Source organism: Penicillium chermesinum (assembly GCF_028974085.1).
Source record: "Penicillium chermesinum strain IBT 19713 chromosome Unknown utg000004l:1.0-3345178.0:1.0-3348027.0, whole genome shotgun sequence".
NCBI classification, from domain to species: domain Eukaryota; kingdom Fungi; phylum Ascomycota; class Eurotiomycetes; order Eurotiales; family Aspergillaceae; genus Penicillium; species Penicillium chermesinum.
The window spans coordinates 1,532,518-1,558,431 of NW_026695314.1; the positions used below are offsets into that span (position 1 = coordinate 1,532,518).

The 25,914-nt window shown below is 52.0% G+C and overlaps 12 protein-coding genes across 12 annotated transcripts; 6 read left to right on the forward strand and 6 right to left on the reverse strand.

Annotated features, from left to right (window-relative positions):
- Nucleotides 1-176: 176 nt before the first annotated feature.
- pup2 (proteasome core particle subunit alpha 5) lies at nt 177-1,258 on the forward strand (the record flags this gene model as incomplete). The annotated part of the gene is made up of 4 exons (XM_058474770.1): nt 177-201; nt 351-415; nt 567-914; nt 992-1,258. 4 exons carry the CDS (start codon nt 177-179, stop codon nt 1,256-1,258), a joined length of 705 nt encoding a protein of 234 aa, XP_058330510.1.
- Nucleotides 1,259-1,516: 258 nt separating this feature from the next.
- N7468_005474 (25S rRNA (adenine645-N1)-methyltransferase) lies at nt 1,517-3,007 on the reverse strand (the record flags this gene model as incomplete). The annotated part of the gene is made up of 1 exon (XM_058474771.1): nt 1,517-3,007. The coding sequence occupies one exon, from the start codon at nt 3,005-3,007 to the stop codon at nt 1,517-1,519; it is 1,491 nt and encodes a 496-aa protein (XP_058330511.1).
- A 1,955-nt stretch (nt 3,008-4,962) lies between these two features.
- Nucleotides 4,963-8,094, forward strand: N7468_005475 (uncharacterized protein; the record flags this gene model as incomplete). The annotated part of the gene is made up of 5 exons (XM_058474772.1): nt 4,963-4,970; nt 5,103-5,619; nt 5,678-6,765; nt 6,823-7,888; nt 7,948-8,094. The coding sequence occupies 5 exons, from the start codon at nt 4,963-4,965 to the stop codon at nt 8,092-8,094; spliced, it is 2,826 nt and encodes a 941-aa protein (XP_058330512.1).
- Nucleotides 8,095-8,294: 200 nt separating this feature from the next.
- N7468_005476 (PaaI family thioesterase) lies at nt 8,295-8,873 on the reverse strand (the record flags this gene model as incomplete). Its single annotated transcript, XM_058474773.1, has 1 exon — nt 8,295-8,873. One exon carries the CDS (start codon nt 8,871-8,873, stop codon nt 8,295-8,297), a length of 579 nt encoding a protein of 192 aa, XP_058330513.1.
- A 365-nt stretch (nt 8,874-9,238) lies between these two features.
- N7468_005477 (PaaI family thioesterase) lies at nt 9,239-9,823 on the reverse strand (the record flags this gene model as incomplete). The annotated part of the gene is made up of 1 exon (XM_058474774.1): nt 9,239-9,823. The coding sequence occupies one exon, from the start codon at nt 9,821-9,823 to the stop codon at nt 9,239-9,241; it is 585 nt and encodes a 194-aa protein (XP_058330514.1).
- A 1,836-nt stretch (nt 9,824-11,659) lies between these two features.
- N7468_005478 (uncharacterized protein) lies at nt 11,660-13,213 on the forward strand (the record flags this gene model as incomplete). The annotated part of the gene is made up of 4 exons (XM_058474775.1): nt 11,660-12,325; nt 12,385-12,481; nt 12,543-13,115; nt 13,167-13,213. 4 exons carry the CDS (start codon nt 11,660-11,662, stop codon nt 13,211-13,213), a joined length of 1,383 nt encoding a protein of 460 aa, XP_058330515.1.
- Nucleotides 13,214-13,554: 341 nt separating this feature from the next.
- On the forward strand, nt 13,555-14,816 carry N7468_005479 (BAR domain-containing protein; the record flags this gene model as incomplete). Its single annotated transcript, XM_058474776.1, has 5 exons — nt 13,555-13,589; nt 13,702-13,857; nt 13,938-14,499; nt 14,597-14,728; nt 14,784-14,816. 5 exons carry the CDS (start codon nt 13,555-13,557, stop codon nt 14,814-14,816), a joined length of 918 nt encoding a protein of 305 aa, XP_058330516.1.
- Nucleotides 14,817-16,794: 1,978 nt separating this feature from the next.
- N7468_005480 (sterol homeostasis protein ARV1) lies at nt 16,795-18,252 on the reverse strand (the record flags this gene model as incomplete). The annotated part of the gene is given in 4 exon segments (XM_058474777.1): nt 16,795-17,517; nt 17,535-17,894; nt 17,953-18,006; nt 18,064-18,252. The coding sequence occupies 4 exon segments, from the start codon at nt 18,250-18,252 to the stop codon at nt 16,795-16,797; spliced, it is 1,326 nt and encodes a 441-aa protein (XP_058330517.1).
- A 697-nt stretch (nt 18,253-18,949) lies between these two features.
- On the reverse strand, nt 18,950-19,879 carry N7468_005481 (Ribosomal protein S5 domain 2-type fold subgroup; the record flags this gene model as incomplete). The annotated part of the gene is made up of 1 exon (XM_058474778.1): nt 18,950-19,879. The coding sequence occupies one exon, from the start codon at nt 19,877-19,879 to the stop codon at nt 18,950-18,952; it is 930 nt and encodes a 309-aa protein (XP_058330518.1).
- A 323-nt stretch (nt 19,880-20,202) lies between these two features.
- Nucleotides 20,203-21,424, forward strand: N7468_005482 (4-diphosphocytidyl-2C-methyl-D-erythritol synthase; the record flags this gene model as incomplete). The annotated part of the gene is made up of 2 exons (XM_058474779.1): nt 20,203-21,209; nt 21,262-21,424. The coding sequence occupies 2 exons, from the start codon at nt 20,203-20,205 to the stop codon at nt 21,422-21,424; spliced, it is 1,170 nt and encodes a 389-aa protein (XP_058330519.1).
- Nucleotides 21,425-21,810: 386 nt separating this feature from the next.
- On the forward strand, nt 21,811-23,433 carry N7468_005483 (class I SAM-dependent methyltransferase; the record flags this gene model as incomplete). The annotated part of the gene is made up of 1 exon (XM_058474780.1): nt 21,811-23,433. The coding sequence occupies one exon, from the start codon at nt 21,811-21,813 to the stop codon at nt 23,431-23,433; it is 1,623 nt and encodes a 540-aa protein (XP_058330520.1).
- Nucleotides 23,434-23,546: 113 nt separating this feature from the next.
- N7468_005484 (fungal specific transcription factor domain-containing protein) lies at nt 23,547-25,550 on the reverse strand (the record flags this gene model as incomplete). The annotated part of the gene is made up of 1 exon (XM_058474781.1): nt 23,547-25,550. One exon carries the CDS (start codon nt 25,548-25,550, stop codon nt 23,547-23,549), a length of 2,004 nt encoding a protein of 667 aa, XP_058330521.1.
- Between the last annotated feature and the right edge of the window lie 364 nt (nt 25,551-25,914).

Here is a 25,914-nt window from a genome sequence, read left to right on the forward strand (position 1 = left end):
ATACCGGGCGCCCACCAGGCACGATGACTTGCGTAGAGCTTCCGCCTCGATTGAGCTCCATCGATGACCTGCTCCCACTCCTGCCATCTCTCTTAATCCTCCCGCCTCTCCCTATTTCGAAACTCGCTACTTCCGTCTTCTACTTTTGAGTTTCGACATACTTCAGGTCCCTCAACATGTTCATTGCTCGTTCCGAATATGGTAAGCTCCGGTGCTCTCACACCGCGCGACATCGCTAACAGCTCTCACATAGATCGTGGAATCAAGTACGCATCCGAATGCCCTGTCCTACTGCCTCCTCCTTGTTCTCGGCTCTAACAAGTATGTCTCAAATAGCACCTTCTCCCCAGAAGGTCGTTTGTTCCAGGTCGAATATTCTCTTGAAGCTATCAAGTTAGGATCCACAGCGATTGGTGTACGTCCTCCTTTCCTCCTATGCGCCCCTCCCCGAGACTACCGCTGGATCATTGGGCTGGGATACTATGAGAGTTGTCTAATCGTCTTTCATGGCCGCTTGAGCCCGACCACCTCAACCCCTCCAAGTTCCCGCTAACCAGGCTTAACAGGTTGCAACTTCGGAGGGTGTTATTCTTGGCGTCGAAAAGCGTGTCACATCTACTCTTCTGGAAGCGTCATCTGTAGAGAAGATCGTTGAGATTGACCAGCATATCGGTTGTGCCATGTCCGGTCTGCAGGCCGACGCCCGAAACCTTGTGGAGCACGCCCGCGTTGAATGCCAAAACCATGCCTTCCACTACGCCGAGCCTCTGCGCGTTGAGAGTACCACACAGGCTATTTGCGACTTGGCTTTGCGCTTCGGAGAGAGCGGCGATGATGAGGAGAGTGTGATGAGCAGACCGTTCGGTGTGGCTTTGTTAATTGCCGGATGTGACGAGGATGGTCCTCAGCTGTACGTGTCTACCTCCCGACGGCATGGTCTGCCTGAGAATGACTGCGGCTGATAATTATCTCCTCTAGATATCACGCTGAGCCCTCGGGTACTTTCTACCGATACGATGCTAAGGCTATTGGCTCCGGAAGCGAAGGCGCCCAGGCCGAGCTGCAAAACGAATACCATCGATCTTTGACCCTGCCAGAAGCTGAGACTCTGGTTCTGAAGACACTGAAGCAGGTCATGGAGGAGAAGCTGGACTCAAAGAACGTTCAACTCGCAAGTGTGACCAAGGAGAAGGGATTCCGCATCTACAATGACGAGGATATGGGCCGGGCTGTGGCACAGCTGGGTGGCAACCAATAAACAACTCTCTATGAAGTCCTGACTAGCCTACGAATAGATTTCCTGGCTTGCATCCATGTTGGCATATGAAAACTAATGGTATAGCCCGATGTAGGGCTTTCAATGCGATTTTTGGAGCCTGGTGATAAGCATCGACTCGGTGTGACCAGTATAAAGTAAATATCCTCGTAACGAATATGTGGCGAAAAATGGGTATTCCAATATCTGAGGATGGAAGGGCCAAACTCCTAAGGCAGATTGACAATGCGACACGCCAGACTACCGAATTTTGTACACACAGGGCTTTAAGACTTGGGCTTCTTCTGCCGGCGACATACCACTATCAGCCTCCGGCTTACGTTCAACAAAACGCTTCTTTCCAGCCGTAGGCGCGGCGACACCAGCATACTTGCCCTTCGTTGGAGCACCACCTTGTTTCACGAACTCCATTTTCACGAACATCTTATTCGACTTGTCGACAGACTCGGGCCGAAGAACGAATCCGCGCGTGCGAAAAACCTCGACAAATGCCGAAATGTCCGTCTCATCCTTGTTATCAGATGGCCGAGCATCTTCAGCATAGATCTCGGCATCATCCAGATCAGAATCAGCATTGTCTTGCGTCTTCTTCTTCTGCTTCAGTTTCTTCTGCTCAGACTTGCTCATCGGCTTTTGGGCTCCAATCTGGGCCTTTTTGCGGTTGACCTTTCCAAATCGACTCTTGACCTCACTGACCCAGCACTCACCCTTTCCATCACCTCGAAGAACACGCCAGGCTTCCTCAACGAAGGAAACCCAGTTAGTTCCCATCAAACTCAGACAGAAGATTGCAACATCCACGGATCCGTCTTCGACAGGAAGGTTGGATATATCAGCCTTGGTGATCAATGGATCGGGCGCTTGAAGATCGTAGCTGAGGAGCTTCAAGTTCAGCTTCTTGGCGGAGGGCGTCAGCGCGCGTGCAAGGGCAGCATCACCACAGCCCAGATCAGCGATTGTGCAAGCCCCATTTGGCCTGCGAGGAAGCGGTTGAGGCCTGTTCGGTTGGGGCTTGCTACCTCTCTTAGGGACTGGAACTGCGCCACGACGGCGAACAAACTGGATATAGCCATCAACCGGGTTCGACGGCCAGGACTCTTTCACTTGGCGGGCGAAACCGGCGTGGTATTCGCTGAAGAGTTCTGGGTTTGCGTTAAACAGTTCGACAGCCTTGGAGGAGTCGGTTGTATACAGAGTCTCGTTCAAATGGCGGAATCGGGAGGACACAAGCTTCTGGCGCATGGCTTGCTGCAGCGGAGTCAATGTCGCAGACGTAGGTGGGGGAGGCGCCAAAGAATCGATGGCGGACGCTGTTGCCTCTGAAGATGCTGGAGGGGCATTTTCTTTAGCCGCAGTGTCCTTATCTGTGGTAACAGGATCTCGAGTCTTGTTCTTTTTGTTCTTCTTCTGCTTCTTCTTGGGCCCTGCTATGTCCTCGTTCTCGTCGGAGGGCTTGGGTGGTTGAGTATCTTTGGCACCCTCTGGGTTTCCATTGATCCGCTTCTCTTTTTTCTCCTTCTGCCATGGCTTGATAGGTTTCTCTCCCACGATATGCTTCCGATACATCTCATCCACATTGCGTGAATTGACATTGTCATTGCCACGCTTGCGCTTGTTCTTCGCATTTGGAGCCGAGGAATCTTTTGATTTGGAATCGCTGGGACCCTGCGATTTTTCGGTCTCCTGCTTAGGAGCAGACGTTGGGACCGACCATCCTGGAACCGCGAACATGACGGATACGAGGAACTGTGAAAATTCGAGGGATCGTGGGCTGGCGAGTCGGCATAGCTTGCAGACCTAACAAAAAAAAAAGTCGCGGCAGAAAATGGAGTTTCCGCCCAAATCTCCACCGAACGTAATTTCGTAATGTGAAGCGTACTGTAATATGATGGTATATGATACGGTAACAATCCTCGACTTTCCGGTTAGCATGCACTCCAGCTGCCGTGGATGTAGCCGTACATCGAAGCCATCCACATACCAAGTCATCAAGCCAGAGCACATTAGAATAACTCTATTTCCGGGCGGGGCTTGTGCATGTGCATTTTCGTATGTCCTCAGGCCGGACTATTCTACCTAGTCCAGGTCGAGTAAATGGGAAGTCCACACGCTATTAGTCGAAAATCGATGCTCAAATCTCGCCTGGGCTGACCAACCGCAAAATCCTCCTTGGCAGCTATGGAAAGGCATACTTGAATTAGTCCACTCAGTCCTAGCCTTGTCAACAGCTCAGTCCGCTGACCTCGAATATCTCATGCCAGACAATTTGATCACACAATTAGTTCAATTGTGTCGACAAGAGAGGGTTACTCACTGGCAGTCGGCTGCGTCCCGTGTGAAGTATTTTAATATCAGGATTTTCAAGGACTCTAGATGCTGAATCAAGACACGCATAATTATAGAAAACTTCCCGTGGGCTCCTAATTCATACTAGTGGTCTTTGCCACTGAGAGCTCAGATTCCAGAGCAAGATATAGGCCATTTGATTATACTAACTCATACCAACTGACCAATGGCGATAAGCTGACGTGGATAACTTGGGTACTAAATTCGAGGGTGCTGGTTTCACGCCTGCACACTTGAGCGTTCAGACTCGAGCATGAGAAGTAGCATGACCGTATTTCCGTTCGCCCGAACACTCACACAAATGCCTTCGAGCTCATATCCTAGCATTTCAAAATCCTCGCGCTGCTTTCGTTGGTGTTTGTGACAACTGTGTCCGGGGCTGTTGGATTTGGGTCTGGCGCAATGAAGAGAACATAGAACTTTGGGTAAAACGAGCAGGATCGGGGCTTCTCGTGCTTCTCGTGCTTCCCGTGGGGTGAAATTTAAAGGCCTCTACTATGACCCCTCAACTTTTCACCCAGTAAAAGTAGCAAATCGTATAGCCCTGGGGTCCACCATCTATGAAACAAATTTTTGCTGGGAATGCGGCAGGTTTGGTCTCAGTCCATTTACAGAAACTGAATATTTGCGCCCACAATTCTCCTCCAAATTCACCGCTAATGTCCAACTCGGATCCATGCAAGAAATCGAAACACGTACTATCGAGCCCGGTCTAGACCTTGTGGAGAGCGCCACGAGAGCGAACACTGTCTGCATCTAGGGTGTACCTTGGATCAATACGGTAGACCCTTTTTCGTATCATGGAGTGGAAACGTGGCGGGGGTGTGACCGTCAGCCCGTGTTCCCTGATATGCAAGACGGGTGAGAGACCCTCGAGGCTTTTGGTTTGGAGCGCCACCTCGTAAGGTTGAACTCTTCTGCAGAAGAGGCCAAGGGGAAAAAAAAAAATCAAAAAACGCAGCTCGAAACGTCAGAGTTACACATGACAGAGGCGATCTCGGATGATCGATCTTCGGCAGCTTTACCCTCGGGATGCTGTGGAGTCCAGCCCATCTAATCCATTCGATACTTTCTTTCCCATCCTATTACCGCACCTTCGGCGATTTCGGGTAATCCTCGCTCTTTTCCACCCTTTCCCTCCCCCTTAAAAAAATGCTTCCTGTGGAGGTATTCTGTTGGCAGCCATAGTGAGATCTGGAGCGTCTCAAGATCCCATGGACGCGCAGGACCTCGAACCCTCGACTGACCAGGGCCCGAGCAAGGGCCTGAGATCAAGGGTCCGGTGAGGCTCAGATTCAGAATCCACCCCGCAGGCTCCCAAAGAAGCGGACCAAAACAGGATGTCTAAGTATGTTGAGGCTCCAGATGTGCTCCCCTGAAGATGGCGTGTCTGATCCAAGTCTGGCTCGATAGCATGCCGGAAACGCCGCATCAAATGTGGCGAGGAGAAGCCGATTTGTAGCAACTGTGTGAAATCCAGACGAGTTTGCGAGGGATATGCACAGAGGGTTGTGTTCAAAAACCCTTTGGGAATTCTTGGAGCTGCTCCACCTGAACATACTCAGGATCCACATGTGCAGCAACAGGCAGAGGTTCCGCTGTATAGTGAATATGGCCCTCTTCCACCGCAGCAACAAGCGGCGGCGACACAGCGTCCTATGCTGGCACCGCGTCCTCTAGAGACTACCCCGGTCGGGGAGCAATCCTACGTACAGCCTGAGCCCTTCGCTACTGGCGGTACCTCTTATCCTGTTGATATGCCCCCCTTCCAATACCCCTCCCATTCACAGGGCATGGTCGAGTGGAATGTACAATCAAGTCAATACGGACAACAGCCCTTGTCTACTGCCCCAACTGACAATAGCTATCCCAATCAATTTGCAAATCACAATCAGATTGGATTGCAGTATGAAGTGGCAGGCTCTCAGATGCCTCAGCCGATCACTGATTGGGCAACCATAGTGAATCAACAATACAATAACCAGCTATATTCCCAGGTAAAGCAAGCTCTCGGCGAGGGCCCAGCCTGTCTAATTCTAATAGATTACTCTGCAGCCGACTACAGAATACCGTTATCCAAACCGTCCCGAGCGGCCTCATGACAACTTAGGGTCCTCTTCACGATACCATCCACCGCCTATGCCGCAGGTTATATACGTGGAAGATGAAGCAGAAGATTACTACGATGTTGAATCAGACGACGAGATGGTGGAGCAGAAGCAGGCAGAGGGCTACAATCAGCTGAATCTCATCATGGCTTCAGCGTCCCGTGATAGCCAACTGCGTTCTTTCACAACTCACCTGAATGAACCGAACATTCTTGCATCTTATCGCCCTTCGCTTGGTTCGTCCCCGCTCAATAACCCTAAAACAGCTCGAATCTTCGCTCATTTTATCCATTCGACTGGACCGTCCCTCTCCATTTTCGAACGACACCAAACGGATTCCTCAATTATGCTCAATGCTCCTGTTCCGCCGGCAAAGCAGGGACTCTGGTCATACACGCTTCCTCTCATTGCGTTAGAGCACCCAGCACTGCTTCAGGCAATTCTTGCGATCAGTAGCTTGCATATTGCATACTTACAAAATGCTCCCACAACTGTTTCGCTGAAGCATTATCATTTCGCCCTGAAGCGGATCGGTCGTGCAGTCAGCCTTCCAACGCGACGGAAACAGATTGGTACATTGGCTGCCACTGAGCTACTTGCCTACTACGAAGTTATCTCAGCGGATCACTCCAAATGGAACAGTCACGTCGCGGGTGCTGCCCACTTGATCCGTGAAGTCGACTTTCCCGGTTTAACTCGAGACCTCAGAGCTTACCGACGCAGGATGCATGATTATCGTAGAAACATGGAATGGGCCGCTGCATCCCAGTACTACTATCCTGTTGGCAGCGGGGGTTCTGAAGATGACCCTTTCGCCGACAAGGAGGACTCTATCAATCAAGAGTTCATCGGTACTCTTCTTGGTAGAAGGATTGATTACGACCAATTTGGCCATGTAGAAGGATATCATTCCCAAGCCCCGAAGAAACATTTTTCTCGAAAAGACATTGAGAATTTCCGCATCCAGACCGATCTTTATTGGTGGTACATTAAGCAAGACACCATCCATAGTCTAATCAGTGGAGATGCACTATTGTGAGTAACCACCCCCCCCCCTTCCAGCCATTCTTGATTTGACTAACTTATATTCAGTATACCATTTGACCAACTGGGTCGGTGTCCTCCACGAGCAGGAATTGGGCGGTTGGACGCTATCTATGGCTCGGCAGACCATCTGTGGCTTTTGCTCAGCCGGATCACTGATTTTGGATACCGAGATCGCAAGCGAAAGCTCAAGGCCATCCGATCAACAGGGACAGATTGGCGACCAGGCCCAGGGATCCCCCAATTCATGTCTCGTTTTGCCCGAGGTGCAAGACCTCCTGGGCCTCCCAAAGCCCCCGGACCCCCATCGTCGGAGTCTTTACCATCAAGTCAAAGTAGTCGGGTCCCGACAGGCTCCCCGTCTTCAAACCCTTCGCAGCCCACTCCGTCTCCAGAAGGCCCTCCAATGTACGGCATGATCCCACCCCAGGGTCCTGCGCGCGTCCCGTCGGCTTTTGTTGAAGACCACCGTGGCCAGCGGCAAACACCCGAGGTACTTGATGAAAGTGCCGATGTCACTTACAACGAGGCAGAGCGTGAATGGGAGGAGATCCTTATGGCAACGGACGCATTTTTCCAAGCCGTCGGGCCGGATTTTCAGCCCTTGCCTCCCGATGTCACTGTCCCCATTGATTCACCCTTCGGACCCGCTCTCCAATACCGCACGCTCAACATCGCTCTGCTTTGGGGGTTCTACTACGCAGGCCGTATCCTTCTTTACCGACTTCATCCTTGCATGCCCCCAGCCATGATGGTAGCTGCAGGAGTTGCCGCCCCAGCGACGGCAGACTATGCGCAGATCATTGGCCGCATTCTAGCCGGTATCTACTACCCACAGCGGTATAACTTCGAAGCTGGTAGCCTGAGCCCCGCCCTCGGATCTTCGTTGACAGATATGACGGTTCCTATGTTCTTCGGGGCAGTGCAATATGTTGACGGTCTTCAAAGATCCTGGACGGTTTCCAAATTAAGAGAGATCGCTCGCTTGGCGGGCTGGAAAACCTCCGAGGTAATTGCTGGTGGGTGTGAGAAGGCCTGGGTCATTGCTGCAAAGCATGGCCGTGGGCCGCCGTACGAGCGATCATTTACCGTGAGTCGGGATCGTGAATCTGGGGTATGTGTGAATTCTCCACAATCGTCCCGTGCCGGAGATGCTAAGATCTTCTTAATTAGCCACCCGACGTCATCCAAAGAGACTACGGCCACGATAGTGAACATAGCGATGACCGACGCTTCATCACAGTACAACGGCCATACCGCGCCCATATGGCATTTGGGCTGTTGAGCTTAGAGAGTGATATGGAGTCATTAGAGCTTTGACGCTGGCGCATGATCCACAGGCCTCAAGAACATGAAGGAACTTCTCAAATCCCAGATCTTGCACAGATTCGTCTAACGATACACCGATATGTACACCTTTCCTGACCTTTTTACCCTTCCCTCTCCCATTCCACGGGCTGTGCCCCTCTTCATTATATACAACCTCGCATCCATATAGCCTGTCTCTCGCTCTCTATCCTTTAGATCCTCGCACGGGTCTTTACAAACAAAGCTTCCCCTGAAGCTAGAGGCCGGTTTTCATGATCGTAAATCGTGGCCTCCACTCTCCACTTCCGATCCTCTAGCACCTCCACTAACCGGACATGGACCATAATAGCCGCAGGCGTGAACACTGGGCGCCGGAACTGTGTATTCAGATATGCCGTGACAGTGGGTGTACGGCCAGGCTCCTTCAGTGCATTACCGGAATATTGACCTCTGAACATCACAATGAAGCCCATCGATTGGTCTAGCAGAGTCGTGACGATTCCTCCGTGTAGCATCCCCGGGTTGCCATCTAGATCGGACCCCAGTAGCCAAAATAAACGAAGCTCCTCAACGGGTGGCGGTACGTCTGAGGGCCCTGCCAGATTTTGACATTTACGATACTGCGGTAAAAATGCAGCCAGTCTCGTGGGCGAAATGAGGGTGGTTTTGAACAGCTTGTCCTCGGTTATTTGGTCCCGGAACCGGGGCTCAGCTATGATGAAAGATTCATCGCGCAGTAGTTCTTGAACCCATTGGATGGATCTGAAGGCGGCTAGATCTTGTTCTGACATCGGGAACGGGGGATTTTGTGGGGGAGGAGGGTTCGAGCTGATTCTGGGAGAATTGAGGCTCGGTTTAGCCTTTGTAGATGGCTGCTCGGCCCGAGGCGATTCAAGATACTAATTGTTTCCCCGCTTTTCGCTCAAATCGATCATTGGTGAATCTGACGCTAATCTGTTACAGGTGATTGAATCAGGGCATTCGCAAGCTTTCGATTTGCTGCTTGTAGGCTGCTCTCGGTCCAGCGCTCCCTTTTTCCTAACCTCGAGCGCAATAGCCCGGCGCCTCCCATCTCGTGGTGTGAGTAAATACAATCCGCCTCTCTGACCAGATCTTAACTTGCAGCCTTTCTAGATCCTACCCCCGCAAATGCCACTTAAATCTTCGCCCGGAGCTTGATGAACAAGGATTCCCCCGCAGCGAGAACCTGGTTCTGCGGGTCCCGAATCTCCGCCTGGAGCTTGAACTTCCGATCTTCTTTATTTTCAATCAACCGCGCATGGACCACCACGGGCCCAGGAGTGCGAGTAGGCCGAAGAAATTTGGTGTTCAAGTACGCCGTCACGCAGCCCATGTCAACCTTCTCTCTGCTCTCGGATCGTCGGAGAACCAGAAGCAGACCCATACAATCGTCTAACAAGGTGGCTACGATGCCGCCGTGAAGGGTGTCCGGAAACCCATTCAGGTCTGTGCCCAGCTGGTAGAATATACGGAGCTCTTCCGCGACAGCGGTTGAGCGTACAGACAGATCTGATCGGCTTTGTGGCTGGCGGTACTGCGATAATGATTTGGCAAAGGTCCTCGGGGTCATGAGAGTACGCCAGAGCAAGGTATCTTCAGTGCTGGGCGTCTTTTCCTGGCGGGATATCGTCGGGATTGTCACAAAGCTTTCATCTTGGAGTAGCTTGTCGAAGCCGGGAATGGCCTCGAAAAAGGCGCGGTTGTCGTGGTCGAGGTCCATTGTACTTGAACTGAAGAATTTGGAAGTCTCTGCTAGCAGGTGGGCATGCACGCCAGATAAACCGGGTCAGGATGGGTCTCTTATCATGTTCTTCACAAAAGTGTACACTGTCTCCAGAAGGCATGTTTATTCTGGCGAGGGGCCACTTTTTACTCGACCAAGCTTGGTTTGATGGATCATTGGAATTTGCTTGACCCACCCACGCTGTTTTTCTCGGGCCGAGAAGGAGGATTCCTTTCAACGTGAACATTGGAGCTCCTGCAGTCGCCACAGCTCCATCGAGTCTATAACTGAAGGGAGGAGGGACTGGGCATACGAGGTTTGGGGCTTCTTACTGCCCCGACGGAAAAATCCATGGATTGTGCAACCGTCGAATTGGTATCCAACTCAGGGAACAAGACCTGATAGGCGCAACGCAAGGCAGGCCATCGGCGAGCACGGTCTGGACGGCAGGAAATCAAACCGTGCTTGGAATTTCCAGCTTATCAAACCAATGGGCCGCGCTAAAAGCCTCGGAACCTGAAAGAGCTGCAGAAAAGTATCCACTACGGAGGACGGTGGGACAAATTATGTGAGTCCACCGGGCGAACCGGATGTTCGGCGAGGTCGAGATCGGGATGCAGTCTATCATTCGGGCCGATTCGGTTTAAGATTGAATCCGGTTAGTCATTCTGACTGGGTTTTTGTAGGGCTGTGGGATGATATATCATGTAGGGTTGGTCGCTTAGTACACGTTCAAATGCTCATGCCAATGAGGCAGAACTCGCGACATTTGCGTGCCGCTTACGATCCCGCGCTCCGCCCGGAAATCTTCTCGCTTCGTGTTCAAGTTCCTGATAGCTTCCAAATATTTGCCGAAATCCTTGGAGGGCAGATACACATTAGACGAGGTCGACTGAAGATATGGGCATCTCGTGGCTACTAGTGCTGACAAGCTATAACGTACCCATGGGGGAAATTCAGGATCTCGGTTGATTTGCGTTGATTGGCCAGATCTACAATCTACGTAGTATCCCAGGAGTGATTGCAGGTGTCGAAACATGCCATACCCCGTTGTCGAAAGATGTGAATTTCACATGCTGCGTTCAGGGCCAATGTTTTCCTTGCACTGATTAGGAGAGGGTGTCCACGAGTAGGAGTGTTCGTACTTGAGGTACCCAAGACGAGGCGCTGCTGGTGGTACATGGTTTAGTGGAACTTTGAAATGATCTCACTGGCTGACCATAACAACTTAGTCCACAGGGCGAGGAGATGGGTATTCAGAAAATGGTGAGCAAATGCCACCCTAAACCCTGTAGTCGCTGGGCCTTGCGGCGCAAGAGACCGAAAAGAGGCGAAGGGACCAAGCCACCTGCAGTGTCGTGGGGCTTTTGCTGCAGGACTCGTTCCGGCTGTGACTGTCTCGGACTCGAGTACCTGACAGCTACATCGGCCTCGTGCTATGGTAACTTAGATTGGAGAAGTATAGACACATGTATTGAAAGCCCAACGCCCTAATTTCTCTCTGCCGGGTGACCCACGTCAGGCGATGTCGTCACAAAGTGGTGTCTGCCTGATTCTTGGCCGCAGGAGCTTTCTGTCCAGCACCAGCTGAACCGCCGATCTCTGCTCCGGAGGCACACCCAGTTTAGTCTCTCTTGATCCTGTCAGGCTCTCTGATCCGACTCGAATTTCCAGCTCTGTGGCTGCGAACCCCCACCATTTTAGCGGCCCGCATCAGCCGCTCTCATCATCCACGGTTCTCTCCCCGATTTGCCCCCGAGGCTGATAAACAAACCTGGGCAAAACAAATATCGAAGACTCGGCTCCTGCGCATCTGCCTAGATCCCTCCAGCCATGTCTCGCTATGACGATTATCGCTCGTCGTCGGGTACTCTCGACTCGCGCGATCGCTACGACCGATATTCGCGGGGTCCTCCTGTCGCCGAACGTGAACGACCCCGCCGAGTCGACGAGGAGCGTTTCGAGCTGCGCCTCAGCGAAGAAGACCGATACGGTCCCCCTGCTCGCGCGGTCGGCCGCTACTACGAAGATGATTATCTGTCTCAGCCCTCAGAGCCTCCAGTCACGCCTGACCGCCGCCGCCGTCGTGCGGGGAGCTCCGCCGTTGCTCCTCCCCGGTTGATTAGGCGGCAGTCGTCTCTTGATACTTTCGATCGCATCCCGCGGCGGAAACTCGAGTCTCTCGAGTTAAGAGACCGAGCAGGTCCTCTCCCTCACGCTCCTCCGCCCCCACGATTGCATGTCCCCTCCCCGGGGAGGTACCGTGAGCGGGAAGTGTATGAGGACATTCGCATCGCCGAGCCCGATTACTACGGGGACGAAGAGTTTCGAGATATCCGTGGGAGAGACACAATGGACCGCCGCAGCCGGCGGTCGAGCAGTGCTGCGAGGCGAAGACATGAGGAGAAGCCGTATCCTCGGAAGGGCAAAACCCGTATTCCACGGAAGTGGGTGCATGTTCACGCGATTATGGATCTGGGATACCCTTACAAAGAAGAAGTAGGTTTTCCCTCAGCCAGAGACTTTCAAGGCCGGTTTGAATGCTAATGATTGTGCAGGACGAGACAATTGTCATTCAGAAAGCGCTGTCGAAGGAGCAAATTGACGAGGTGATCAGCATCAGTCGAGAATACAGACGGCCTGCAAATGTTGAAAGTAAGTTGCAGTCTCACTGCAATGCCGCATTTGAGGATCGTGCAAACTAACATCGTTCTAGCGGAGTACCTGCGCCTTCGCTCTCCTCCGCGCGAGCGCGTCACCACCGAGCAGCTTGTGGTAGACTCGCGCCAGTCGCCTCGGTCCAGTCATGACATGTTCATTGTTGAGCCGTCCAGAAGTCCTTCGCGCTACCGGGAGGTCGATTACCGTGACGTGGATTACCGCGACGTGGACTATCGTGACGTAGACTATCGTGACGTCGAATATCGCGATGTCGAGTATGAAGAGGTCGAACGACCGGTTCGCAGCTTGGCTCGGCCACGCTCTATCTCTGTTGTGCGGCCACGATCAGTGCTCATCCACAGTCACAGGCCATCGTCTCCCCTCCGGGTGCTCGAGAGCCGAACACACGTGGAATCCAGGCCTCATGAGGGGTCGATGGTACTAGTGCGGCCCAAGCGTAGCGATCATGACATTTCCGCAGAAATCGTGGACTTGGAGAACGAGAGACGGATACTACGAGCAGAGCCGCATGGGGGAATTGAAATCACGCGGCAGAAGGACACCGACATTATCGATAGCAGGGGCAACGAAGAAGAAATCATTGATATTCGCCGTCAAGAACGCTCAGGTGAGTTCTCCTCCATCATATATATGTCTTGCGATTCTAACCTCTTTGAAGAACCTCGCTCAAGGGTTATGCGGGCTATGTTTGCTACCTTGACCTAACCGGCCCGTTTGGGGGTGTTTACAATGCGGTGTTTCGGGAGCTGGAACCGGACAAGATTACTATGACTACGGTTGGACGATGACCGAAGGGCATTGTTATTTGGCGTTATTTCTATGCTGTTTCCTTTCATGATATTCCCGGCTTTAAATCAATTAACCTCACGTGCCAATCCCTCCTACCCCAGGACTCCCTGTACTCTCTGGTGCCTAAAGCCGTCGTGGCTAGTGTAAATGTGGGGCGGTGCAGCGGGATGCGTCGCACCGTAGCTGCTCCAAAGTTCCCTACTCCTTAACGATTTCCCCTCCTTTTGTTTACCTCTCCATCTACACAAATCGCAATCATGGATCGAGTGCAGGCATTCGGAAAGACCTTCAGGTATGCCATCACCTCCTGCGGCATCCCAATTCCCTGACCGGAGGAACCCCCCCCCGGCGCTCGTGTTCTGGACCACGGTCTTTTACTGACAGTTGTGGCTGTTGCGGAATAGCGCGAGCTTCACGCCCTTCGCGCAGCGCACCCAGCAGATGATTAAGGAGCAACTCGGCCAAGTCGAAGACAAGACCCAGCTCCCCGATGAATACATCGAGCTCGAGAAGCGTGTCGATGCGCTGAAGCTCGTCCACCAGAAGCTGCTGCAAGTGACGTGAGTGTTGTCCTATCCGTTTTCACATGCCTGAGAACAGATCTGACCAAGGCGGGGTGGTTCTCTTTCGCGCAATATAGCTCGCAGTACTCCAACGAGGCTTACGACTACCCACCCAACATTCGCGAGTCCTTCAATGACCTGGGTCGCACCATCAATGAGAAGGTCTCCCTCTTGTCCCAGGCCAACTCCCCCGCTGAAGCCCAGGCCGCTCTGACTGCACCCCCATCCGCCAAACCCCAGCCCAAGACCTTCAACCATGCCATCGCGCGCGCTTCGCTTTCCGGATCGCAGATCCTAGCGCAGAGCGTTGAGGGCGAGGACCCTCTCGCTACTGCCCTGGAGAAGTACGCTCTCGCCGAGGAAAAGGTCGGCGAGGCCCGCCTGGCCCAGGATGCTCAGATCCAGTCTCGTTTCCTGGCTGGCTGGAACACTACTCTCAACACCAACCTGATGTTCGCTGCCAAGGCGCGCAAGAACGTTGAGAACGCCCGTCTGACTCTTGACTCGATCAAGGCTAGCAAGAAAGCTGCCGCCCGGGGTGACCTGGACAACCTCAGCGAGGATGCCCGTGCCGAGATCGAGCAAGCGGAAGATGAGTTCGTTGGCCAGACCGAGGAGGCGGTTAGCGTAATGAAGAACGTAAGTTGAAGTTGGAACCCTGACAACGAGGAATTGAAGAAGTTGGTCGCTCTCCATTATGACACAAGAGGCTAACCGCGGTATCCCTTGTTCATAGGTCCTTGATACCCCTGAGCCCCTTCGCAACCTCGCCGACCTTATCGCCGCCCAGCTCGAGTTCCACAAGAAGGCATACGAGATCCTGAGTGAGCTTGCACCATCCGTCGATGCACTGCAGGTGGAGCAGGAGGTAAGCTTAGGAGCCTACCCTGCAACTGATGATTCGGTCTAACATCATTGTGCAGGCTAGCTACCGCAAGAGCCGTGAGGGCGCATAGACCACTCCCCAACAACCTTCCCTCTCAGTGTTTTGCAATTTCTACTTTACCTGGTCTTTGGGTAGTTTTGTATTTATCCTCCTTTGCTTCTGTCATCCCAAGGGATTCAGCCCGATACTCGTACTTGGATTTGAATGAATTGATTGGAACTTGATACATGCCGTAGGATACTCTTATCGCTGTCTGTCTCACATGCACGCTTTTGTCGGGGGTCTGGTAGGACTGATTTATTTGATATGCGCGCCTTCGGAGCACCACGTATCCAGTACTGTCTGATCTTGTAGCTCGCTTCGAGGCTTCTTGCTCAACACCGGGTGTTGGGCTTTAGTCAGACCATTCGAATGTTCCCTCTGTGGACGGAAATTGCTCTGGGACGCGCTCGTCAATTCTACGAGACCTCAAATGCGTGTCCCAGTTGTAGACAAGACCTTGTTCTACTAGCGGGGAACTTCGAACATAACAGATGTCTCGAAGCATGAGTGAAATTTCTAGAGCAAGCCGAAAATATCCCGGATATCACTTGTCCCCTGGACAGAATCATGCTGACGTCTCAGACGAAACCGATGGGTCTGTTTGTATATCCAACATCGGGTGACCGCCCGGCCGTATGAGGCAGAAACACGAGCTCCTGGAGCTCCGACGATTCAACCCGCATCTCCACCGTGACATTCGTCTTCCTGCAATCCGCGAGACACGGCCTTTTTAGAGAGGGAAGCATCTGCTGCCAGAGGCCTTGCAGAGCAAGTCGACATCTACTTCGGCCGAGTCCCTTTCGACTGTTCGCTCACCCCTCCCGCCCGCCGACCGTTGCCCGTGGAAAGAACGCCGCTCCGGTCATATCAGACAGTAGAGTCGCTTGACAAGACTTGCTAGAGCCCTCTAGCTCGTCTCGGAGAGTTCCCGACCTTGCGATCCGGTCTAGTGATTCTTTCGGCGTGTATGCTGCTAGCGACTACGTGCAACGCCATCTCCGAGTTGGAAAGCTACCTATCCCCGTAGACTCGACTACCTCGATCCGATCGCTTGGAAAAGGATCGCACAAACACCGACATTATGGCTGGAAGGTACGTGCTGCCTCACGAGGATACGCTGGTCCATCAATTACTTCTGAGGGTTATGACTGTTATGACCGCCTGCCCCCGGCTCATGGACACACAGACCCTTCGAGACAGATGAGTATTGGGCTAACAATATGCTGTACAGTTGGAGTCTTCTCATCGGCCTCATTATTGTTGTGGCTGCTTGCGCAGCTGGTTGGTTCTTCAGTCCGAAGGGGGAGAATCAAACGTGAGTTTCATCTTATACCGACGGCCCCGTGGATATGATCACGCCAGTGGGGGAGAAACGCTGACTTGGGTAAAAGTGTCTTCCGTACGACCATCATCCTCTCTGTCATTTCCTGCTACTTGATGTGGGGTAAGTCAAAACCTTCCTCCTGCGGTCTAGCATAAGATGGTGCAAGGAAGCTAACTTGGTTTCTCTAGCCATTGTCTTCCTCGCACAATTGCACCCACTCATCGCACCAAAGAGATCTGATATTCGACCTGGCAGAGTACCCAATTAAAAAAAAAATCTTCATTTGCGGGTTTGCTTTCTCTTGTGGTGGTTATGCTATACCCAGTCGAGGCGTGTCGCTCCGGTACTGGATTGGGTAGCATAATACACTGTGCCTTGTTATACGCGGTCTGTACCTATTACTAAATGCGACTCCTAAATGCCACTCATTTAGTGTTTGGTCCGCTCGACTTCATATGTCGGTGTTTGCCAGGGTATATGGCTAGGTTGTATGAGAACTGTATGCACATGGGTTTGCGGGTGTTCTGTATAGCTTTTTTTTTTTCTGTCCATTTTCATGTTTACATTTAGATTCAATGCATAAGCATCCAATGTTCGATATTCACATGGTAGATACATCCGAAGTTATATTCGTTAACACAATGTTTCTTTTACGCTCTCTGCCCTCGACTCCTGTTGAATGCTACCCTACCCCGACAGCACCCAAGATAACCTTCTGCACCACCCAACGCGCTACCTGTCCCGCCACCGCAACCGCAACAGCCCGCATATACCCGCACCCAAGCAGAATATACAGAGCTTCGGTATTGCTCAGCAGAACAAGGTGCGTATCAACGACCCCAAGCGACAACGACGCCGCTAGGAGCTCGAACAGCCATGACATGTAGCTCATCGGAATGTAAGGGCACAGCAGGGCCTCTGCGCCTGCAACCCACGACTCCACCAGCGACGAAGACGAGTATCGCGCATTGCTGCCGCGATCAGACGACAGCGCCGCTTTGGCGGAGAGCACGGGGGTAGGTTCGACGCCATCCAGTTGCGTCCGGAGCACGCTGCCGCCGCGGTGCGTAGTTCCGCTTTCTTGTGCGGGTTGGTTGCCGCTGCTGTCGGTGCCCCATATCACCAGAAGGATGGGGAAGAGCTTGGCGCAGCTGCTGACGAGCAGCGCTGTGCTTATGGCGGTTGGGCTCGCAGCTGTCGGTGGGGGGAGGGGTTGGATGTGTATAGGCGCGGTGGACGCGCGACGCAGAGGAGGCGGTGGTCGTTGCGGGTTTGGGACTGTAGGAGTGGTAGCGAGGGCACCCGAGGCATTGGGTAGAGGCTCGGGGGAGGTGGGTTGGGTTGATGCGGCTGGATTGGGAGAGAGCTTTGCTTGAGCGGTGGTCAATTCCGTCGGCTGCTGGTTCTTCCTGGAGGGTTTACAGGGGGCGTGGGTGATGGCGTTTTGATTGCTGGGGTTGGAGTCGCGGACGGCATGGGGTTTGCGCTTGCGTCGCTATTGCCATTTCCATTGCCACTAGGCTGCGGGGTTGTGTTTGTAGTTGTAGACCCTGGGGCTCCATACCGGTGCGATTTGGGAACAAGAATCGTGGAGAGCAGGCGTACGGTAAGGTGGTGTGCAAGGGTGGCCGTGGTGTTGAGGGTAAGGAAGAAGAGGTACTGAACCACGATTGGGGCGCGCGATATGAAGGCTGTTTCTAACGATGGGTCTTTCTCGAGGCGGGCCCAAGTAAGATAGACGTCAAATAGCAAAAGGAGAACACCTAGACGAATGATTGACCGCTGAAAGAATCTGTGTTTAGCGCTTTCATCCAGCGTCGCATACCGTTGTGGGACTTACATCGAATCGGTTGTCGTCGCGTCCTAGGCGGTTGAAAAGAAGATGCCGGTATACCTATTATGTAACATTTGATGAGCTTTGGACATTCCATAGGACGCAGAGAAGACATACTTGTGGTTTAATCAAAACCAGATCGATAAAGATGACCACAAAGTCATATTCGATGTATTTGTCCGCGAAGCGCTGACAACGCGGACACTGAGTCAATCGCACCCCTTTCCCTTGGGAGCGATCGTCAGCGCGACTGTAAGCACTGTATAGGTGTGAGACCGGGTAGGAGCACTCGATGCAAATAGGCATCGTGGCCTGTCTGAAGGAGGAAGCCAGATCGATGCGGGCGGTGATGTTGGAGAAATGCCAGCCAATCATAGCGTGCACGCCCACCGATGTCCATATCGGACGGAACTATAAACACCTAGACACCATGAGCTCTGTTGACCTGGAATTACAATGTAGCCTACTCGTAAGATCATAGTTTGAATAAAGTGACTGCAGATATTATACAGCCTAAAATTGAAGCAAAAGCCTCTACAACTATAGTGAGTAAATGATGTTATTGTTGCTACAAACCATAGAACGTCAGCTTCAGATCACTCTGATTGTGGTGAACGGCGACCAACGTGCGATTCGCTTCGAGACGTAATATCAGCTTACTTATCCTAGCTAATTTCTCTGCGTTTTTCGGCTGCCCAAAGTCAAGTTCTTCATCGCGTTGCTACTATCAGACTCTCCAGGAAACTGGTTGTTTAAAGTGCTCATTTTCTGGACGAGCGTCTTCTGTGCCTTGATCTGTTCTTCCATGGTATTATCATAGCAAATCGGATAATTGCACCGCTTTTTTTGACATAGTGCCGGGTCCCTGGCCATTGCAGGTTCCTAAAGCCTTGGAGAACGTGGCCAGGGTTGTTCAATATATATCCAGACCCCAGTTATTAGGAGGAATCTCCGCGGCTACTAGATGCTATCGCTTAGGACCTCAACTTCTCAAGAAGCACATCTAGTCTTTCATTATAGTCACCCCTGGTACAGGGCCGAAAGCAATACAAACCTCTCTAAACAGTTGCATTCTCTGGAACTCGGCTTGCATATGACGAGCATGGTCCTCATCTCTGGCCAGGAACGCACACGTTGATCCAGAGCCACTCATGAGGCTTGCAAACGCTCCAACTGACCGTCCGGCATCTAATGCGGTCGTGATATCAGGTAATAAGCGTGCAGATGGCTGCTCGAGGTCATTAACAAGCGCGCCTCGTAGACTGCCCGGAGCATTTCCCCAGGGGACTTCCAGACAGCCCTGTCGCTTCGAAAGATAATCCTCTTGGCCGGACTTGCGTTCAGCCAAACAATTGTCATACTCTTGAAAGACAGCTTTTGTCGAAAGCCCACGAAAAGGCACTCCTAAAACCCAGATCCATGTGTGGTCCCCTGTACCAAGGCTACGTAATGGCTGTTTGTGTCCTAGACCGATAGCCATCATACCCTTGATAAAGAATGGTACATCTTCCCCGATGTATGCTCCGAGATGCATCAGGTCCTCGTCACTGACGTTTGATTTCCACAACATATTGCACCCCACCAGAGCAGCGGCCGCATCGGCACTTCCACCCCCCAGACCAGCCTCTGCGGGAATAGCTTTGACAAGCTCAAAATGAACGGTGGGCTCGATGCTTACATATTTGGCCAAAAGAGCCGCTGCTTTGATAACAAGATTTTGATCGGTAGCTGGGACTCGGTCGCAGTCCATGCCAGAGACCTCAATGGATGGTCCATGAGGATCAGACGAAACCGTCAAGACGTCATACAGCGATATTGCCTGGTAGGCCAATGTAATATCATGATACCCATCTTCCTGTAAGGGCCCAACGCGGATCTGAGGATTGACTTTTGCTGGCACCTGCAGCCTGAGCTTCGATCGGGAGCTCGCCATGTTTGGTTGGATTGACTCTGTCGTAGCCACGGGCCAAGGCGGATGTACGCAATTTCTAGAAGAAGAAATGGGAAGAAGTCACACGACAGAAAGGTTTCGTCACAAACCTTGAAAAGGCGCGGGGATCGACCACAGGGTTTCAGCTTGGACTGGAAGGGTATCGCCGCGTCTTCGTGCCGATCCGTGTGGGGTGCAAGAGTATAAGTACTACTGGGACCTGTCAAACCCCCCTTCCCTTAATTTCGCACAATGACAAACGTGATTCATTGAAGTTCAAGTCCCACCGTTGCTGCTATCGCTGGGAGTCATATGCCCTACCAAATATGGCGAACAGCCACAGCCAGCCCACCGTGGGAATTGTGATTCCAGCGGCTGGCCGAGGAACACGCGCTGGCGATGGATGCCAGAAAGCATATCGTCGCCTCGGCGGAGACACCGTGATTAACCGTACCTTGAGACTGTTCCGATCGTGGGATCAGACATGTGCTATCGTGATTGTCCACCACGCAGATGATAACTCTCTTCTCCAAGCTTCCGTCGACCTCGATGAGAATATTTATACTACAATCGGAGGCGCAGAACGAGGAGCATCGGTTCTCGCGGGCCTTCGGTTTCTTGCAGGCCTAAAAGCCAGCCCATCACATGTCTTCATCCACGATGCTGCCCGTCCCTTTGCCTCTGTCCACTTGCTGGACCAAGTCTACGACTCCATCGTGAAAGACCCCTCTATAGGAGTAATCCCCGGTCTTGCCGTGGCGGACACCCTGAAAAGGACGGATTCCCACGGCCTCATTACAGCTACAGTCCCCAGAGATGGTCTTTTCCGGGCACAAACACCCCAAGCCTTCGATCTACAGACCATTTTAGAGGTCCATGAACAAGCCGCTGTCAGTGGAACTAGCTATACCGACGACGCATCTCTTTTCGAGGAACAGGGTCTCCCTGTTCGAGTTGTCGCCGGGGAGTCCGACAATATCAAATTGACCTACAAGGAAGATTTCGACCAAGCAGAGCGTTTCCTCAAATCCAACCTCTTGCCCACTCCTCCAGCCCCAGTGCCAGATATCCGAGTTGGCCATGGCTATGACACGCACCGCCTAGTACCCGGTGAAGAAATCACCCTCTGCGGCGTGAAAATACCCCACAAATCTACTCTTCTCGGGCACTCGGATGCAGATGTGGGCTTGCACGCTCTGACAAACGCGTTCCTTGGCAGCATCGCGGCGGATGACATCGGGAGCCACTTTTCGGACACGGATCCTCGATGGAGAGGGGTGTCGTCCGATAAATTCTTACAACATGCTGCCACGCTTGTAGCCGAGGCGGGGGGGTACGGTCACTCATTGTGATGTGAGCTTCATCTGCGAAAAGCCGCGGATTAGTCTTTATCGCGACGTGATGCGCCAGTCGGTGGCTGCAATTGTTGGTTTGCACCCGAGCCGGGTGTCTGTGAAAGCCGGTACAAACGAGAAGATCGGGTTTGTGGGACGCGAAGAGGGTATCGTGGCGTTTGCTACCGCGACCGTGGTCTTCCCGTCTTCGTGAACTGTGTCAATCATTGCCACATCTGGAGATTATAGTTCAGATTGACCTCCATTCGCGGCATGTGAATTGGGTGGCTGATCTGAAAATGACCCCGCAGGCTTGGAATGTATCCACGGTGACACGGGGACTTGCCCTCTTGGGATCGAGGCGGTGTAAACGAGTGGCCAGAGGAGCTAGATTCTGCATATGGATCAACGATGGGGGGTGAAACTATACGCTCAGCATGGTGTTGTTGGGCTGGCGGTGGTGGGGATCAGGAGGGGGTAGATTTGGAATCTGCAGGCGAACACGCGATCAGGCCTAATCGAGATCTCTTGCCCAGATCCGCTATGTTAATCGCTTCGAAATAGCAGCAGTCCATAAGAAGCCAAAGAACAACATTTCAAATGAGAATCTGCGTGTTTCAGTCTTGCTTCGAGGAGCTACAAGCTTCTGTGGGCGAGACGCAAGAACTGTGCATGAACCCCGGCGTATTTACAACGCAGCACACAGTCGTCCATAAGACTATCCACAAGGCGACCGCAAAGGAGCAAATTGACCAGGCAGTAGCGGAGGGCTACGATTTCTATTTGAATTTTATGTGGGGAACCCATGATGATTCTCTGGCTGGCGTGGATGCGATTCGATACTTTGAATCCCTCGATTTGCCCTCTGCTGGAGTCGAAAGCTCTGAACGAGAACAATCGAAATGGGATTTCTTTGCAGCGGCCAAAAAGGCCGGGCGGCCGCTCGTTCCTGGGACAGAGAAGTATCCACTGTTTGTAAAGCCCGCGTCGAGCTATGGAAGTATGTTCATTGATGAGCATTCCCTCTGTCGTGACGAGGACGAGCTACAGAAATGTATTGCGCGCTTAAATGGACTAATGCGCCCAGTGCGTATCCAACGGGCGCAGGCTCTGGGATGGACGGACGCAGAAGAGTATGTCAGAGACATGGAATCCGCTGGGCGATATAGCTCCGACATTGTCGTCCAAGAGTTCATACCGGGAGAGGAGTATTCCGTGGTCGTAATAGCGATGGGCGAAACTCCAGTCCCGCTAATTCCACAACGTGCCAAGTATAAGAAAATCGACGACAAGCCACAAATTTTGACACTGGAGCTGAAGTTTGACGCAGAGTCAGGCTATGAGCTTCTTTCAGAAGAAGAAGATCCAGCATTATGGAAGCATCTCCAGGAGACCGCGGTGGAAGCCTTCACGGCGAAGAAGATGTACACAAATCGCATGGGATGCGATGTTGACATGCGCATCGGGTCAGATGGGAGAGCCTACGTGATTGAAGTCGATCCATTGCCTGTATTCTTCTATCCCCCGGGGTCTCAGCTGGAGGATACCGATGTTAAGTATGGCTTTCCAGGCAGTTATCCCGCTGTGGTCAACACTTACATCACAAACTACTTCCTCATGAATCCAAGCCGGCGAAGCCCTCATTTCAATGAGGTGGCCGCGCTTTTCGACGATTTATCCATGACTATGGCTATGCGAGATTCCTCGTGGATCCTACCAGAGATAACGTATCAGGGCACAGTGCTCGACCTTGGTTGCGGAATAGGAAACGTTGGAGACGCGTTACGTGCGCGAGAACAGAAGGGAATCACAGAATTGATTGGGGTCGACATATCGCGCAAAATGTTGGACCGTTGTTACCATTACGGAGGATATACTGAGCTTGTCCATGACAGGATGGAGGTTCACCTCTCCAAGCGGGCTGAAATGGTAGACCATATATTCTGCGCTTTCGCACTGGAGTTTCTCCCCATGGAAGAGCTGTATTTTGTTCTTGCCCGGTGCTTCCAACTTGCTAAGCAGTCCATCACACTGGTCATCGACAACTCCGCTGGAAGCCCTAGAGAGAATTGCTCGTCAATGAATCGAGCACGGAAGTACGCCCTTGATCAAGCCGAGAGTGTGAAGATGTTCCAAATACAGCGGGGTTGGCACCTCGAGCCAGCCGGGGCGGTCCTTTGTCGCGAGTCTCAAGCGCACATTTTTCACTTCCAGCGACATTAGAGGTGTAGAAAGCCGGACATGAGGATTTTTCAATTGTCCTTGTGTTTTGTCGTGAGCTCTCACCAAGTAGTAATGCTATACCGGTACTCAAGGGCCGGACCTGATTTTATTCGTTAACTAAAACCTCCCTCAATGGATGAAAAATCTCCCATGAGGTCATCTAAACTGAAGTCACTTGTTAAATCCCAGGGTCGATGGTATTGAGCAGCCTCGCTCAGGAAGTTTGCGAGCTCAAATGGTTCGTCCGGGAAGATGCTACCGGGGTCGTGTATTTGCCATCTAGCTGTAGAGAAAGGCATAAGCTCTCGTACGAGATCAATCTCGTGGTTCAAAATTGAGCCATGGCAGTCCAAGCCATTGTCTTCTGCTTTTGTGCCCAGCCATCTCAGCGTGGCAGAAGTAACAAGTTCAAAGGCGTCCCGGCACCCCTTGGCCTCAGGAAAATACTCCACCAATGCAGTCAAGGCGACAGCACAATCCTGAGACACCGTCGCGAAGTCGACAACTGAGGTGCTTTCTCGGATTTGAGGGGACTGCCACATGCAATATATAATTGTCAGACCAGCCATGAATAGCTGGTGCACAGATTCCCAAACGATGGTGATATGTCCTTCTCGCTGGAGTGTTTTTATCGCCCTGATGCAGCGACAAGCCGTATCATAACAAGTTTTCAAGGATTCCGAAGACGGATTGGCGACAAGAGGGTTTGGTCGATGAAGAAGCAGGACTGTCCCGCTAAAGCTAGCTTCCCACCATGCTTGCTGAGCATATATACACTCTGAGTCACACTGCTTTGCTGCCGGTATTTCATCATGCCATGCGCGAAGTCTACTTTGAATATCCCGGAACCATAAATTGTAGTTTGGGCGCGGATAAGCGACAGTGGCCCCTTGTATCTGGTGATAAAGCACGTGCTTGATTTCTGACTGGAGCCTGTAAAGCTTGATGATATGGTTTGCAAGCCTTTGATGGAGGACTTCCAATTTCCCGGATTCATAACCATCGGCAGCTTCTGAAATATATGGATCCGGAAGGCGTGTGCTCATGCTCTGCTCAGCAATTCCGAACGGACGACCGAGGTTAATGCAAAGGAATCGGTCAAGTCCGTAGGCTGCCCAGTATAATCTTCTTCTTTTGTTTAGAAGAGCTTCAGGGAAGGCGAGGATTGTCTCTGTTTCCCAGTGTAACCCAGTATCGACACATAGGCGGAGAATGACACCGGTTAGTTGCCACAGGTTACCTCTGGATGGATTGAGGACAAGGTATTGTGCGATAAGTATCAATGTTGTCAGCGTGTCCAGGTCACCGGAGGAATAAGATAGCAGCGTATCAACCCGCTGCAAAGCTGCATTGAAGCAGCCTTCACTCTGTTGAGGTCGAGACCCTCCACGGGTTGACATACTGAATAGGCCGATCGCTAAGACCATGTATGTGATGAACATGTCATGCTCTGCAACCCTTCTTGAGCAATTCAGTGGCTGATCGTAAACTCTGTTGAAGATAATTTCAACCGACTTTTGCTCAAGAATAGGAAGATGTGGGGTCCGATATGAGAAATACGCCCTTGCTATGTGGTCTGCGGCATGTCGTGGCGGAAGCGATGTCACAATTGTCGATGGTTCAGTTGGCGTTGGTCGATGTTGTCGTTGCCGCTCTGGTGACTCTGCCCCAGCCAGGGGAATATCATGCTTGATTGAGGCGAGTACCAATTTTGCAAAGGAAACACCGCTACTTGTTCCCATAAATTGCGTATGATTGCTGCTCTCTAGGAGCACGAGCCCCATCGATTTCACCATCTCCTGAGGGTCAGATGTGACTGACTCTGTCGTAGCGGTAGCAGTCGTTCGGCTACTTGGACTGCAGCTGTAGCCGGTGTCAGTTCTTTCGCAGACAAAGCCTGGTTGACCGGCTTCATTATGCTTCTCAGCCTTCAGCTCCGCAATTTCTAGCTTGAGCTGTTTTACTTGCGATTCAAGAGTCAGGACATAGCCTCGAGGTATCTCAGCTTGTTTCTCATTGTCAAATTTCAGACAGGGCGCACGAGCGGCTTCACAGGTGGAGCATTTGGGAAATAAGAGATCACACTGAGGAATAAAGGTCAGACCAATAGTAGCCATATTTTGATGGAGAGCTCACCTTCTGCTTTCTCTTGCGGCATCTTTGGCATGCCTCTGATCACCCGTTTAGTGGAAACTCCCCAGTTGATACCCTGCACAAACTCACGAGCGCTTCTGCGAAGTCTGGTTGTCCTTGTTGATCCTGATGACTTGTGGGGCCGAGTGAAGTTGTCCATTATTTTTTTTTTCTGCGGCTTTGACTTGCTATCTGTGTCGCGATCCAGGCCCACAAGCAGCTCAGCTCTTTTAATCGAGAAGGCCTATGCAGCACTGGATGTTTAGGATTACTCCGTTAAATGGGACTTGAGTTGACTAGCAGATTCTTATCAATCGACGGCATATCCCGACGGCTTTGGAACCCCGC